A 16,639-nucleotide genomic window follows, 5' to 3' on the forward strand; every position below is an offset into this window, starting at 1 on the left:
ATTTCTACCCTCAGGTTCACTTTCCCCCAGGTGCTCCTCGGGGGAAGAACCTTTGCTGACCTCCAGCCTGACCCTGCTCCAGGCGTTCCCTGTCCCTGTCCCTGTCACAGAGAGCAGAAATCAGAGCTGCCCCTCCTGACATAACCCCCACAGAGACATAAAATCTCAGCCCCTTCCCTTCTTACTCTCACTAATAATTCTTGTCCAGTAAATTTCTTGTTTAAATCCAAGTAGGAAAAGCTCTCCCCCATGGAAACTGTATCACCAGTTTTGCTGATGATTTATCAAGTGTTGGCACCAGCTGCTGTTCCAGACGCACACAACAGCTGGAGAGGGAGGCAGAGGTGGCTGCTCCTCTCCCACCCCTGTGCACCAGGACATCTCCCACCACAGGGACTGACCTGTGGTTTGTTGGCTGCTGCAAGGCTCCTGCCCTTCACAAAATCTTGCAGTTTGGTGAAATAACTCTAGTACTAAAGGCTGCCAGTCTCATGGTTATGCAGGCACTAGGGAAGTGACACTATTAGTGACAATAAGCATCTTGCTGTGGAAAGATCAGCTGGAATTTTTGACTGACAGACTCTCCACTTTACAAACTACAAAAGCTGCACCAGACTTTCACAAAGCAAAAGTCTTCTGCACATTCCCTAGAAATTTGTGGGGCTTTTCCCCAAAGTTGGGACATCAATTTTGTGGTTACTCTCTCAAGGACTGAGTGGAAGGACTCTATGTACTTTATAGGTGGTAAGTTCCACTGACTCCTGTTCTCTACTATGCCTTTGCTAGCTTTAATGTATATAGCTATAATATATAACAATATATATTTAATATATAACAATAACCTCAGTGGTGTGCACTGTTTTATGTCATCTCTCAGCAGTTCTCTTGGTTTGTACTGTGCAGGAACTGTTCAAGGCCTTTTGTCTGTTACCTCCTGTCTGCTCAGTAAATAACACATTTTATAATAGCCCTAATCAGCAGCCTTAGGATCTCTCGAGCCAGAGGATTGAGGTGCAGGTCACCTAAGCAGAGCTGCTGCCAAGAGCCTGTGCCTGAGGCAGGGCTTGTCTCAAGCTGTCACTTGATCTGTGACACCCCGGCAGCCGCGCTCGAGCCCTGCCGGGACGCAATCCGCTGCTCCCCATTTATTTTTATGTCACTCTCCAACTTTGGAATTAAGCACTGCTGGGATGAAGCAGAGTTGAACCTGACATTTATGAGCCGTGAGGGTTTCAGCCACAGTCGCCTCCGAAGGCTGTTGTGCTGCTTCATTCCATGGCATTAAACGGGGATGCAGGAGCCCAATTCCAGCAATTGCTGCAGAGCTGAGCAGGGGATGCCAGGCTGACAGCACAGCGTGGGGTGTCCAGACTTGAAATGAAATGGGCAGGGGGTAGTGGTTTTAGAGCTGCTTTAAATTTATTTTGGACAGCAGGAAAAACCACAGAGGGCTGGAGCCATTTTTCATCCCTGCTCTGATTTTTCTTGTGTTGTAGCAAAGAAAAGAGGCTGGAAGAGAAAGAACATGGAGGTTTTCCAAGGCTTTTGTCCATCCAGGATGATGGTCTTTGTCTTCAGCTGTCATTAATGAATGGTTTTGGGTAAGGAGCCAGAGAGGAATTTCAGGTCCAGTTTTCTTTCCACAAACCTTAAATATCAACCACTCACAGCAAGAAGGGACTTTAAGGGCTTTTAAAAACCAATTTAACTCCCCCAGAAATCCTGGAGTGGAGGCTGGGTGCTATTTCTTCCACCAGGAAAAGGTGGGGTTGGGGCAGCTCTTGGGTAGTTCCACGTGGCTGGTTGGTGGCAAATCATCTACAACATGGCAGAAACACCAACATTCCCATTGATGGGAAGAGACGAGGAAGAGAGTTGTACAAAAGAGCCAGAGCTCCATAGCCAATTGCCATTTGGGAAAAAAGAATTAGCAGATTCTTGAATTTCTCTGTGGGGTTTTTGTTTTCTGAAGTGATCAAGCAGCAAAGCAGGGGTTGCAGGGACAGAGTGGTACCACTAAGCTCTTGCCAAAGGCATGACATGGGGGGAGATTTTCTAATGAGGTGAGAGCACCTGCTGGTGATTTTCCTGGCTGGTAATGAAGCTGGACCCAGGTGTCAGCATCACTGGAGGTGGGCTGAGCTCCTCACCTTCCCCATTGCAGGGTGGCTGGGAACAGCAACACATCCCAGACTGTGACAGAGTCCTAACACCCTGGGCCATGGGATTTGGGGACACCATTGCCACCCTATGGAAGCTCTGAGGTAAGGTACCTGACGTCCTACAGGCACCTCTTCTTGGTGACTCCTGAGGCTCAGTGACAAGCTTGGGGTTTGGGATCTGCACTAGAGAAATCTTCCCCACAAACCAAAAACAAGATCTCAGGGCTCAAACTGCATTGGAATTGATGTTTTTCATTGGCATGTAAGGGGGGCAAGGGGGAATGGCTTCCAACTGCTACAGGGCAGGGATGGATGGGACACTGGGAATAAATTCTCCCCTGTGACAGTGTGAGGCCCTGGCACAGGTGCCCAGAGCAGCTGGGGCTGCCCCTGGATCCCTGGCAGTGCCCAAGGCCAGGCTGGACACTGGGGCTGGAGCACCCTGGCATGGTGGGAGGTGTCCCTGCCATGGCAGGGGTGGAATTAAATTGTCTTTACAGCCCCTTCCAACTCAAACTATTCCATGAGTCTGTGATCAGCTGCAGGATCAGGCCCTTCCTTCCTCCTCCTATCTGTGTTCCTGGGCATGAGGTGGGGGTAGACCCTGGGCTGCATGCATCATTCAGAAACCACATCTGCAGGGAATTTAGCCAAAAACACTGACTTGGCCACCCTGGCTCTAGCAAGAAAGACAGCACCTTTCCCCTCTTTATTTCCCTGCTGCTGACAAGAAGACCAGGTGCAACTCCACAAACCTGTGAGGGCAGGGGCTGTTTCTGATCTCCCCCTACCATGGTGAGCAGCAATGCCATGGGAGCATGGGATTTAGTCTGTCCTGGTCCTCATGCTGATCCCTGAATTCAGTTTGGAAGCAGAACTTCACTGGGTAGGTCTGGATTGTGGTGGCTGACCATGAAATACTGTCTGGATGAGGAATGGGAGCAGAGCACAGACATGTGTGGGGTATCCATCCATCCATCCATCCATCCATCCATCCATCCATCCATCCATCCATCCATCCATCCATCCATCCATCCATCCATCCATCCATCCATCCATCCATCCATCCATCCATCCATCCATCCATCCATCCATCCCACCTGCAGCTGGCTGTTTAGCACCTCTGCCTTCCAGGCTGCAGCCACAATGAGCCTCCCACAGAGTGACTGGCAGGATTTCCATTGACATGTTCCCTGGGATCCTTGCTCTCACCAGAAATCACTTCCACTTCCCCTTAGAAAAAACCCCACAAAATGACTTGAACATTTTTCATGTCAGAGCTAATTCTGAACTTTTCCCTGTGCAAACATCCACAATTTTTTAGAAATTCAGTGTTTTAATAACCAAAGCAAGATGTCTCCATCCCTACCAGCATTTTAGCACTGTTTGCTTGGAGACAATGTGTGGTAAATTGTTGTTTCTGATTTCTACATCCCCTTGTAGCAGTTGAGCCTCAGCTGCAGGATTTTACTTGTGCTGTGTCTGCAGCCCCAGTGTGATGGGGACTGTGGGTCCTGTCTGCAGGTCTCTCCTCCAAACCCGCTGTGCTGCCCCAGGTGTGTCATGGAAACATGGAATGGTTTGGGCTGGAAGGGACTTTAAACACCATCTGGACTTTAAACACTCTCTTGCCATGGGCAGGGACCCCTTCCATTAGAGCAGGCTGCCCCAAGCTCTGTCTGTCCTGTCCTGGGGGCCACACAGGTGAAGTAAGAAAAGGTGAGACCTTTTCTCTTGGAATGTGGAAAAATGACTTCCTATGCTCCTTCCCCAGTGTTTAATGTCTGGGGCTGGAGGAGGGAGTGGTGCCCAGTTTTGTTATGGGCACAGCCAGCACCCCCAAACCATACCCAGACCCAGAGACAGGGAAGAACTGAGGCTCAGCCAAAGCCTCTTCCAGCCATTGGTGCTTCTGCTGCTCCGGAATCTCCTCACCCTAAATTTGGGGTGATTCCCAGGTTTTCTTGGAGCCAGGTGCTCCATGCCAGAGCAGGGCTGCTGCAGCCAGCCCCCGAGCTGAGCCCCACATGCTGTCCCTGTGCAGAGCCTGGGGGTCCCACTGGGGAGTCCTGAGAGCCCCTTGGATGCCAGGACCCCCCGGACCCCCCTGCAGCTCCTCCAGCCCAGCTCTGGGCGCTGACCCTGCCCGAGCAGCTGCTTGCCAAGGGCCCGGGAAAGCCCCTCAGCCCTGCAGGGCTTCCATAGCATGAAAGCTTCCACAGTCTCAGGTTCAGCCGGCTGGAACCTCCACAGGAATTGTCCTTTGAGTCAGCAAAGCCCAGCCTGGGTGCTGTGGGCAGGAAAAAGGCTTTGAGGAGAGTCCAAGTCCTTCTCTAACCCTCAGGTTCTGCTCCTCAGCTGCATCCTCAGCTGCTCCATGCACACATGGAGGCAAACATGATTTACGGAAGGAAGAAGTGCAACATTTATGTGTTCAACCTCGAACTCACTTAAGGAACTGACTTGAATTTTATTCATTATTTTTATAAAAATTTTATGTATTTGTATTTTCAAATTTTTCCCCTACCCAGAATTGGCAAGAAAGCATTCTATTTACCTCTAATCAAATTTCCTGTGATTTCTTTTTTTTAAGTTGCCAAGAATAGCTCACGGATGTTCATGGCCTGAGCAGAAGCCTTCCTGGCTGGCATGACCCACCACCCTGCCTTCTCCTCCCCTTCCCTTCCTCCTGTGCCCAGCCCAGGGTGCAACACCAGCCCTTCCCAGTTGTTCCCACTCTGTGGGACACTGGTGACATCCTGGCAGCAGTGGCTCCACAGGCCCCCAACTGCAGGTGCAATTATTCCCATCCCTGCTGTATCTTGCACTGCTTCCCTCCTCCTGTGCTGGCCCCAGCTTTGGGCCAAACCTGCCCAGATTTCTCCCAAACCTTTGCAGGTTTCACCCCCGCAGGCTGCACAAACAGCCCCAGGACTGGTGTGGGGACTCGTGTCTCCTTCCCTGATGACACTGGTGTCCCTCCATCTCAGCAGAGATGGTTCTCACCTGTCACCTCTCCTTCCTGGGACCCAGGATTGGGGCTGGGGCTGGGAATGGGCACGGCCCCGAGGCTGCCAGAGCTCCAGGAGCATTGGGACAGCACTGCCAGGGATGCCCAGGGTGGGAATTCAGGGCTTTGGGCAGTGCTGGCGTGGCACTGGGTGATCCCTGTGGGTCCCTTCCAGCTGAGGATACTCTAGGATTCCATGATTCCAGCCAAGCACGGCTCATCTGAGCCCCACCACTCTTCCAGCCCCCAGAGAACATCCCCCAGTTTCTTCCAGCCGCCCTTCCAGCAGAGGAGCAGAGCTCAGCAGCACCCAGGACACGCTGGCGCGGCAGGAGCGAGGGGTCAGGAAAATGCGTGTGTGCTTTATTCATGGATATGTTTGAATATTGACATGTACAGAAAAGGTAAGTACAAGTTTGACCCCTCCCCTCGAGCAGGGGCACACAGGGGTTCCTGCCCCAGCACCATCTCCCACCCCAGGTCTCCCTCCCAGCTCCTGCTCCCGCCTGGACAATGCTGGATGTGACGTGGCAGGACAGGTATAAGTACACACACAATATTTCACAGGCTCTCAGGGCTGCCAAACACTGGGAGAAGTGCTGTGCAGCCAAAAAATAGAGTTCAGTGGCTACAGAAAGTCTGGCTGGTTCTTTAACTGTGGTTTTTTTCTTTATTTTTTCCCATGATTCTTCTTTGTGCTTATGGAAGTTGTCAGGAATGGAGTAATTCCTAAAAAAAATTGTCTCCCTTTCTGTCTCTTGGCTCGCTCAGTCTTTTGCCTTTACAAGCAGCTGCTATGACTTCTGTGGTTAATCAAGAGACTTAAAAATGAAGATCCATGGTTCACTTCACAGAATTCAGCAGAGATGGAATTTCATCCAAAAAAATTACTGACTTTTCACAAGGAAAAAGCAGTGGTCTGTGCACACATGTTGGTGGGTGGGAGGAGAGTCATCATGTTTGCTTCCTCCAGCAGAAAGGTTCAAAAGTCATCATTTTTTGCACAGTTTGATTCATGAGCAGGCTTGGAGGGAGAATCAACATTAAATATTGGTGGAAAGAGTAAAATTATCAGAACAAAGCCATGAAAGTTTGGGGATTTTTTTTTTTTTGTTAATTCCTGCTCCTTCCTGCTGGGTGAGAGGCTCCTTGCTCTGTGCCTCACTCATTTCATCCCAAAGCATCCCTGAACCCCAAGGAACCCCCGGGAGGGCAGGAGCTGGCCTGGGACAGGGCTTGGAGGACAGGACATGGGAACTGGGGATCTGCAGTGAGACAATTAGCATCTGCAGAGCCTTTAAAGCAGGACAGCCCTGGAGGCCAGGCTGGATGGGCTTGGGAAGCCTGGTCTGATGGAAGTGACCCTGCTCATGGCAGGGGGCTGGAACAGGATGAGCTTTAAGGTCCCACCTGAGCCATTTCATGATCCTGTGATGTAAACCCTGGGGAGATGATGATGTCTCTCATTGAAATCACTAAAGTAGGTGCTGATGTGGGACATGGTACTGGGGTGAGGTAACCTCTGGAGGTCTCCATCCCATCCTGTCCTTGAGCAGGATTCTCCACACCTCTTTTTACAGCATACCAGTCTGCAGGGAGAGGTGAGGCATCCTGACCTCTCTCTGCTGAATGAGAAGGAAATGGCAAAGTGGCATTTCACCATGTGAGAGACACGGGAGTGAGTGCTCCCGGGAAGGAGCTGACACTTGCATCCCCACCCTGTGCAGATGCTGAGCCTGGGCACGACTGAAAGCTGCTGGAGACTGCTTTGATTGTGGACAGCAGAGCGTGACTACAGGACTGGAAAGGAACGGGGCAGAAGGGTGCAATTCCCAGCATGACCTCGTGGTGCTGAGGTAGTTCCTTGCCTTGGAGGGCTGAGCAGTCAGGGTTTCACCCCTCTCCACTGCAGCTGAGAGGGCACAAGCTTTGTGTCACTTGGCCTCTCAGGAGACACTGCTGTCCTGGGCAAAGGGGAGACCTTCACAGCAGCTCTGTGCATGTCTGGGGTCACTTTGAAAGGATTTCCTGCCTGCAGCTCTCCCTCCTGGTCTGCTTTCCTGGTCACAGTGAGCCTCTTGGCCAAGAAGTTCTCACACACAGCCTTTGGCTCAGGGTGAGACTTTCACCCTGCACACAAGCCCTGGAGCTTGGTGTCTCCTTTGCACAGCCCTGAAAACCAGGTGCTACAGCCCTGAGCACCTCAGGGAGCAGCACTGTGGACAGGATGCAGCAGGAGGAGAATTTCTGCTCATGTCAGACACATCCACAGGTGTTCAGCTGAAAACCAGAGTGGTTTCTTGTTGGAGCAAGAGCCAAGGAAGTTGCTGCAGTTTCTTAGAAAATCTGAAGCAATAAGCAATGGGAGAGGTTTTGCAGGAAATGGGACTACAAAGCAATGGACTTTGCTGTGTCAGATGCTTCCTAAGCCTTTCCATGCATTCAAATGCCAAGGAATTAATGATATTTATTATAGGAATAAATGGACTGCTGCAAAGGCCAGGCCTAAACACACTCAGGGGATTCTGGGGCTATTGCTCTTCCTCCCATGGCACTCAGCCTGGGTAAGCATTTATCCTGGGAAACCTTCTCACTCTTCCTTACCATCTTCTTTCCTGGCTTTAGTAAAGGGCTCAGCCCCCCAGGAGGGCACTGGGACTCCTCAGCTCAGCTCCTCAGGAAAGATGGGATGCTCAGGTAGCCCAGGGTCACACACCTGCATAAAGGTGCCCCGGGACACCAGAGAGACATTGATCCTCACTTTCCTCCCCTGGGCCCTGGCTGTGGCTCAGAAGAAAGGGTCACTTCAGCATCCCTTGCTTAAATGACATCCTCACTGATAAAACAGGAACAGGCATGAGGCAAAGCCCTTGGCCTGCTCATCTGGACACTGGGGGTTGCCTCTGCCAGTTTTCCAAGGAGGGGAAACTATAGCAATCCAGTCCCTACCCATTATATAATTCATGACTGGCCTTTCTTGGCTGGGTATTTCTGTCTCCAGGGTGGTTTCTAGCAAACCCCTCCTATCCTATCTCTTCCCAGGAAAACAAATGAAATCCCATGGCTGGAGACCCTGTGCCAGTGAGACCAGAGGATGAGCAGGTGAGAGTGGGATGTGTTGGGCTCAGGTCAAACCCTGCCCATGGGCTCACACATTGGCCCCTGATGGAGAAAGGGTAGCTTGGAGTGGGACAATATTGGCCTCTGGTTGTTTGGATGTGGCAAAAATGCCCCAAAACACTGAACAGGACCAGTGGATAGAGGTGTTTGGGTTGGGACACAAAAAATTCAGCCATAAACAAAATGCAACACACATGTTTCTTCCTGATTACCATCAATACAGGACACAGGTTTCCCCAAGAGGGAGGGCCCGAGGGGAGGTGACACTGGGACGTGGATGCTGGTTGCACTCTGGCCATGGTTTTGAGAGGGTGGATAATCCCTGCCAGCCAGTTCAGAGTGTGGTTACTTGGTCCTCCCCAGAGGTGCTTCAGGCTCCTCTCCAGTGAACAAAACCAACCACCTTCCCACCAGTCTTCTGGTTTCTTCAGTCTGAGGGAACCAGGTGTGCTGTCCTTCAGGTCCTGAGGAACCGTGTAGACAGTCTGAACTCCCCATGTCCTGTCAGGAGCCCCTCAGGGTGGGCTTCAGGAAACCTCCTCACAGGTCATCCAGTCACCCATCCGTCCAAAGTCTTTCCCCTCTTGGCTGGGGCAGGAAAAAGCATTTCCTTTGCAGCTCTCATTTCTTGGATCACGTCTCTCCTTCACCTTTTCCAAGGGAATTGTCCATGGCTTCAGGCCTATCCATAGAGAGCTGGAGAAACAACAACCAAGATGTGGTGTGGAAAGGTGGCCAGGACCAGGAATGAGCTGGTTGTCAACAACGCTGATCATATAAAATCAAATAAACTGGCAGACAGGTGAGGAGGAGGAAGGGATGCCTAAACACTCACCTCACCTTCCCTTCCCCTCCCTTCTCCCTGCTCTCCTCCTGAAAAAGTTACTGGTCTGGTTGTTGAGCACAGAAACCAACACAGATCGAGTTTCTCAGGGTGAGTGCCAGCCCTCCTCACATCACGGGGAGGCTGAGCACAGCAGGGGCCAGGAGGAGCCACATCTGCAGCAGAGAGGCCGCCCAGCACGGAGGGGCTGCTGGGCTGGAGGTGCCTGAGGACAAACGAGTGGAGCCACGCAGGAGCCTCTCCTCTCCAGCCACCTGAGGAGAAAGGAGACAGCGTGGGGTGAGCTCTGTGCCTCTTCATGGAATCATGAAATGGTTTGGCTTGGAAGGGACCTTAAAGACCATCCAATTCCAACCCCCTGCCATGGACAGGGACACCTTCCACCGTCACAGGTTGTCCCAAGCCCTGTCCAGCCTGGCCTGGAACAGCTTCCCAGGACAGCCACAGCTTCTCTGGGCATCCTGTGCTAGGACCTCCCCTTCCTCACAGCCAAGAATTCAGTCCCAATATCCCATCTAACCCTGCCCTCTGGCAGTGGGAAGCCATTCCCCTTGTCCTAGCATTCCAGCCCTTGTCCCCAGTCCCTCTCCACCTCTCCAGCTCTCTTGGAGCCCCTTCAGGCCCTGGAAGGCCACAATTACGTCGCCCTGAAGCTTCTCCTCTCCAGACTGAACAATTCCAATTCTCCATCTTTCCTCACAGGAGAGGGGCTCCATGTCTCTAATCAAACTGGTGTCCCTCCTTGGTGCCTCAGAGGATTTGGGGCTCAGGGGCTGTGCAGCCCCAGGTATGTGCATGTGCAGAGGGGCCAGTGCTGATTTCAGCACCCAAACTCTGGCCTGGAGGTCAGCACAGCTCTTCAGCTGTTGGTGGTGCCACAGCAGCAGAGCCATTTGTGGGCCCAGCACTTGTTTGGACACTGGCTGGAGGTGTCTGAGTGAGATGGGTGCCCGGATGCCCTCTCAGGTCAGTGGCCATCCACGTATCTTATGGAGCCACTGCTGGCCACTGGCTTGACCTGGTGACCTTAAAGGTGGATGTGGAATATACCTCCATGGTGCTGGGAGACCTTTCACCAGCTTTCCCCTCTCCAGAGGTGCTAACCTCATTAAAAGTTGAACAGGATCTGGATTTGAAGCTGAGTCCAAAGTCAAGACCCAAATCTCTGGTTTCCAGCAGGGACTACACTCCAGCAGCCCTCACACCCCAGAGGAAGGATGTGCTGCTGCCATGAGGAGTCTGGAGATGTGGCAGGGCCATCCTCCACTGCAGCTGCTTTTTCCAGCTTCCCACTTGCTGTTGGGAGTACTGTCCTGGTCACAGACAGTTCACAGCTTCTCCTTCACTTCCAGGATGAAGTTCTCAGTGCCAGGTCTGGACCTGAGGCCACTACTTCGATTTTCTAAGATTTGAGGAGCACCAGCTGGAGGGAAAGCCTCCAGATCTGTTGGGTGCCAAGCTTTTGGCCTGGTGAAGGTGTCCCTGTGCCCTGCAACAGTGCCACCAGTGCCCTGGAGAGCAGTGAGGAAACCTGAGGCCACTCTACTCCACCTCCCAACCTGCTGCTGATTGATGCAGGATGATCCCCAGCTGGGGAATAACGTGCAGTGACTCCATGATTCAGAAGGCTGAGCAATTGCTTTATTAAGCGATACTAAATTATATTAGTACATACTATATATATACTATATATTTACTACATACTATACTATACTAAACTAATACTAAACTACACTAAAGAAAAATCCACGACTCCTTACAGACAGTCACGACACAGCTTTGACCTAATTGGTCAATCAATCAAAACAACCTTCACCAGCGTCCAATTAACAAATCACTTTGCGTAAACAATCTCCATAACACATTCCCTGTGTGCCAAACAACAGGAGCAGCAAATACAGATAAGAATTGTTTTCTCTTCTTTCTCTGAGCTCTCTCACTGCCTTCCCCAGGAGAAATCCTGGGGAGTTTGTGCCTGCTGCTCTCTGTGAAGAGAGCTGTGGCCACAGCCACTCTGTGAAAACAGGGTGCAGAGGGGTGAATTGGGCTTTTTCCCAGCAAAAGAAACACTGATTAGCCTTAAAATAACCCACACTTGGAAGTTCTGAAGGTATCAGTCAGCCCAGTGCAAAGCTCAGTCCTTGGAGTCTAGTTAAAACTGACAGCTTCTGTAACCTGAATGTTCAGCAAATCAGGGTCACTGTTAATTATTCAGTAGGAAAATAATTGAATCTGAAAATTACTCTAGCGTGGCAAGTCAAGGTCATTTTGTTTTATTTAAAAATAAAATATTTAATGTCTATCACAGCCATCATCAGTAAATGAACATGTTATTTGTTTTAAAATAATTTCAATTTAATATTATTTTGATAGTAATATTTTACTGATGATCAGAACCTTTCCTTTCAAATTCTCCAATGCTTAGCAAACCTTTAACCTCTGCATTATGACCTCTAGAACCCTCATCTAACAAGGGAGGAACTTGTGTCCTGGGAAGTTGAAATGCTCGTCTGAAGCTGAACTGATGCAATGAACGACAGTGAGGAGCCAGACCAGTGATTCTGGGTAAAAACCCCATGGATTTCCCAGTACTTCAAATAAAACAGGGAAGGGAAGGGAAGGGAAGGGAAGGGAAGGGAAGGGAAGGGAAGGGAAGGGAAGGGAAGGGAAGGGAAGGGAAGGGAAGGGAAGGGAAGGGAAGGGAAGGGAAGGGAAGGGAAGGGAAGGGAAGGGAAGGGAAGGGAAGGGAAATCAGGCCTCCAGGAGATGTAGGGTAGGTTGGATGCCTGCATGTGACTGAAATGACACAGGTGCAAGAAGGATTGAGGTGAGGACACTGCAGGAGGCACAGACATGGCTGATCATATCCCTGCGCCAGGCCTGCCCTCTCCTACCTTGGTGGGCTGGAGGTGCTCCAAGCTGTTCTCTCTGAGGGTCGCCACAGCTCTGTTGGCATTTCTGTCCTGCTTGTACATCTGTGTGGTGGGGGGGATGGACGGGGCCACGGCTGTGTTCAGGTGAGTCCCATTGCCAAAGGCCTGAATGGCGTTTTCTTGGTGTGGGAAAGATGGAGAAAAGGTTTGTCAGGGCAGGGGGAAGCCTCCCTTTCCCAGCCTCTTTCTCTGCATCACCCGAAGGGATGCCTGAGGCTCTGCAGAGCTCCTTGGTTGGTAACACAGGGAGCTGGACACCCACAGACCCCGGAGCACACGGCATCTCCCTGTCCCCATGCCCAAAACCCCCCCAGCGTGCAGCAGTGGCGCTTACGGAGGCAGATGTTGTTGGTGAAGAGGTGCAGGAAGCTCTGGCACTCGTCCTGCCGGTTCCCGCTGGCGTTGCAGGTGCACCAGGGAGCGATGCTGGACGTGGAGTTGTCAATGTAGTTGGGGGTGATGGGGCTGCCTGCCGGGACAGACGGACAATGTTACTGCAGGGCAGGGACATCCCCTGGGGCTGCTCTCCTGGGTGACTCTGCCTCAGCCAAGCCCCTCCATGACAGCAGCAAAACCCTTCAGGTGGTGCTGTCATGGGTCTGGTTTGCTTCCAGGGGAGAGAAGAGGGGCACTCACAACCCTTTTGGTCACAACACCATCACCAAAGCCTTTGGTCAATTCAAAAGTGCTATCAGTCCAAGGAATGGGCAGCTTCTGGGAATTCAGGTTCCCTAATTACATTCAGAGAATAATGGAATGGTTTGGGTTACAAGGCACCTTAAATCCCATCCAGTGCCACCCTGCCATGGCAGGGACACCTCCCACTGTCCCAGGCTGCTCCAAGCCCTGTCCAGCCTGGCCTGGGACACTGCCAGGGATCCAGGGGCAGCCACAGCTGCTCTGGGCACCCTGTGCCAGGGCCTCAGCACCCTCTCAGCCAGGAATTCCTTCCCAATATCCCATCTGATCCTGCCCTCTGGCACTGGGAATCCATTCTCCTTGTCCTGGCACTCCAGGCTCCTGCCCTAAGTCCCTCTCCAACTCTCTTGGAACCACTTTAGGCCCTGGGGGTGGGGCTCTAAGGTCTTCTTGAAGCCCTTTATTCTCCAGGCTGGGCATTCAAAAACTGCATGTGAATGTGTATAAAGGTTTTCATGCTGTCATTGAAAAAGCCAATTTCAATCTCCAGAATGAAAGATTAAAACAGAATGAAATGTTGGCCCAAACATGTCAGTCTGTCTCATCTGTCAGGACAGATCTGGTCCAAAGGCGACTTGCACTTCTCTTTGGACTCTTGTCTGTGCCCATGCCAACTGCTGCCAGCTGGGCTCTGCAGCATCTGAAACCCTCATCTAACACCCTTTGAAGTTGGCAGAATGGCAGTGCATGGTGATTTCCAGTGGCATCACTGGTGATGGCATCAGGGAATCCCTGGCAGAGCAGACACCCTGGGATAGCCCATCTATTTCCACCGGAGAGAGAGATGCTCTAATCTGTCAGCCCATGGTTTTTCTCCCTCCACTGCAGCCATCCTATAGTTACCCCATACCCATGGCTTAGTCATGCCACTGAAGGGACAAAGACCAGCACCACGTTGGATGTGGCATGGAGAAATGTGGTCTGGTGAAAGGTGTCCCTGCCAATGGCACAGGGCTGGAATGAGATGGGCTTTACAGGTCCCTTCCAGCCTAAACCATTCCATGACTCTGTGATGTCCTGGAGAGCTCAGCTCTCCACCTTACTGTTCTCATAGCCAGAGTAAGAGGAGACATTTCCTCCCAGGGGAGAGGTTTCCCACCTGGAGGAGAGGTTTCCCTCCCAGAGGACAGATTTCCCCCCCACAGGAGACATTTCCCTCCTAGGGGAGAGGTTTCCCTCCCAGAGAAGATGTTTCCCCCCCGGAGGAGAAGTTTCCCCCCCAGAGAAGAGGTCTCCCCTCCAGAGGAGAGAGAGTGCTCACCGATGATGCCGGTGTAGGCCAGCAGGCAGGCGGCGTAGCTGTCCCTGCGGCAGCCGCTGGCGGCCTGAGGGGACGGCTGGCAGTTGAACTGGAACTCTGCGTAGCGCGACCTGACGGAGCCAGAGCACAAACGGGACATGTTACTACAGCTGTGGGAAAGGGGATGGAACAGCACACTCACGGTGTTCACAGAGGGGAACATGTTTGCAAAATGCTGCTGTAGGTGTTCTTCAAGCAGTTGGAACAGATGTCCTTTTACAATCTCCTGCCTACGCCATCTAACCCAGGAGGAGGTTTTGAACAGGTTCTGCAGTCAATGTTTTACAGGCTTCCTCCAGGACTGCAGCATAAGTCCAGTGTTGGAAGAAATGTTTGCTTTCTGTTGTGTGAGATTGGTTTTTGAGGAAAGAGCTGTTGCCAGGAAGGAGATCAGTCCATGTTGCCATTTTCTATCTTTTGGGTAATAACTTTGCCTAAAGACCCCAGTTTTCATTTTTAGTCTGATTGGATGAAAGAGAGAATTGCTCTGGTCCAGTTTCTTTCTCTAAAGACTCTGAATACAGCTGAGATCACCTCAGATCAAAGGAAATGTCCAGAGGTTCAGACACAAGATGTCCTACCCATGGCCAGGGCTGCTGCCCATCCTCTGCTGCAGATGCCCATTCTCAGGAGAAGGACTCTCTGGAGCCTGTGGAGCAGGCAAATCATTCTGCCAACCAGGTATGTGCCACCAAACTCTTTAGGCATGAGTCAGCTCTTGGCACATGGTGGTGTTGGAGATCTGAGGCATCAGCACAGGGCTTTTAGGGAGGACACAGAAACAGCTGGAGACCCAGATCCATCTCAACATTCGTTCTGTGGCCAGGCAGGAAGGGATTTCATGTGGCATCTGAGCTGCTTAGGAAACCTCAAGCAAGCACCAGCACTGACAACCCCTGAAGGGAGGGTTCTTTAGATGACAACCTGCACTGTCTGAGCTGAGAACTCAAATGTTTACCCTGCCTGGGCAATCTCAGAAAAACTGAGCATGTTGCTTCTCCCAGACATCCTGTCTTTTCCAGACACATTGCTCTTGCTTCTGCTCAGTGTCAGCATTCCAGTTTGCACTTTCCAGCCCACTTCTCCCCTACACCCTTCTTTTTTTCTCATCTTTGTTCCCATGTTTGCCTCTTATCAACCCTTTCCTTCTGTAACATGGACAGGCAAAATCTTCTTTCCCAAAATTTGCTGCATTGTTTGGAGATTTATAGAAGGGAGATAGTGACTGCAGATTTTATATAATCCATATTAGTAGAACCCAGCCCTCTGAGCTGGGAAGTTCAAAGGGCTAGAGCTGTGCAGGAGCAACAGGGTGAGACTTGGAGTGCTTCACTTTATGATTTATTCCTGGCTCTCCTTGTGGATTCTGCATTGCTGGCTTTGACCAGGTCACATGTCAACCTCTTGCTCCCTCTGTGTCTCTAGAGGATATTTTATATTATATATTCAGAGACCAAGGGACCAGATAATTAACAGCTGTGCTGCTTAAAGGAAATAGATTCCAGTCTCCTGGGGAATAACACTCTTCCCTTTGAACCTCTTCCTCCCCACTGGGCCCTCTTGTCATGTTAGGGAGAGGGCAGAACCCATCCATTTGGGATTCCCTGGGTAGCCAGGGGACAATATCTGAGCAGGGCCTGGTCAACCCAGGGGCTTTGCATCTCCCTCAGTCTGCTTCTGCACAGGTCAGTCCTTCTCCTGCCTCCATGTTTCTGGGGTGTAGAGTGCTGAGGGTATTTGTACTTTCATGCTTCCAAGAGGATGCTGCTGCAGTCACCTTCCTTTGTGAAAATACATAATATTTTTATTGCAATTAAAAGATACTGTGCTGGTAGGGGATGGCTGCTGGAAGTTCAGCTCAGGAAGTCCCAAACCCCACAGCAATTAGAGACTGAGACAATACAGGGAGGTGTGTCCTACACTTGTTCTTGTGCTCTTCCCCAGGTGTCTGCTCACAGCCCAGCTGTACACAGGGCACTGGGCTGGGCCCCCATGGTGCTGTTTTTGCCTTACATCTCTCACTGCCAGCTGGGCTCTGCTCCCAAGAGCTCTGTGTGCATTAACCTTCTGGAATATCAAAGACTTTCTGAGCAACAGGGAGGGGAAAATAGTGCAGATGAAGCAAAAGTGCTGAAGGGGTTCTGCTGTCAGTGTGCACATGGGATGGATCTGTGTGTGTGTGATTGGGGGTGGAAGGCAACAGAGGAGTAAACCAGGCTGGCCACAGACTGTGCTGTGGACCTGGAATGACATCAGGACTCTGAGACTCCCGGTGCAATCACCAAAACATAGAATCACAGAATCACAAATGGTTTGGGCTAGAAAAGACCTAAAAATCATCTCATTCCACCCACTGCTGTGTCAGGGACACCTTCCACTATCCCAGGCTGCTCGCAGTTGAAGGGTGTATTTTTAACGTATATAGATTAATTTTTCTAATTAAACAGGCAAACAAACATGGTTTTAAGGCCTTCACAAGTGCCTGTGGCTGTGAGGATACCTTGGGTGCTCCTTGAGGATGCTCTGGGCTGGGGAAGAGGAGCAGTGAGGGAGATGGATTGGTGACAGTGG

General features: G+C 51.2%; 1 protein-coding gene across 2 annotated transcripts in view; it reads right to left on the bottom strand.

Annotated features, from left to right (window-relative positions):
- Positions 1-5,514: 5,514 nt before the first annotated feature.
- Positions 5,515-16,639, bottom strand: part of LOC134418837 (GDNF family receptor alpha-4) — a 74,834-nt gene continuing 63,709 nt past the window's right edge. For both annotated transcript variants that reach the window (XM_063157764.1, XM_063157765.1), the window contains exons 5-8: positions 14,030-14,139; positions 12,404-12,538; positions 12,031-12,188; positions 5,515-9,390 (exon numbers count right to left, since the gene is read on the bottom strand). In XM_063157764.1, the coding sequence (XP_063013834.1) occupies positions 9,244-9,390; positions 12,031-12,188; positions 12,404-12,538; positions 14,030-14,139 (550 nt within the window). In that variant the 3' untranslated portion in view covers positions 5,515-9,243. The remainder of the gene's footprint in view (positions 9,391-12,030; positions 12,189-12,403; positions 12,539-14,029; positions 14,140-16,639) is intronic.

This window comes from Melospiza melodia, chromosome 5 (assembly GCF_035770615.1).
Source record: "Melospiza melodia melodia isolate bMelMel2 chromosome 5, bMelMel2.pri, whole genome shotgun sequence".
Taxonomy (NCBI): Eukaryota; Metazoa; Chordata; class Aves; order Passeriformes; family Passerellidae; genus Melospiza; species Melospiza melodia.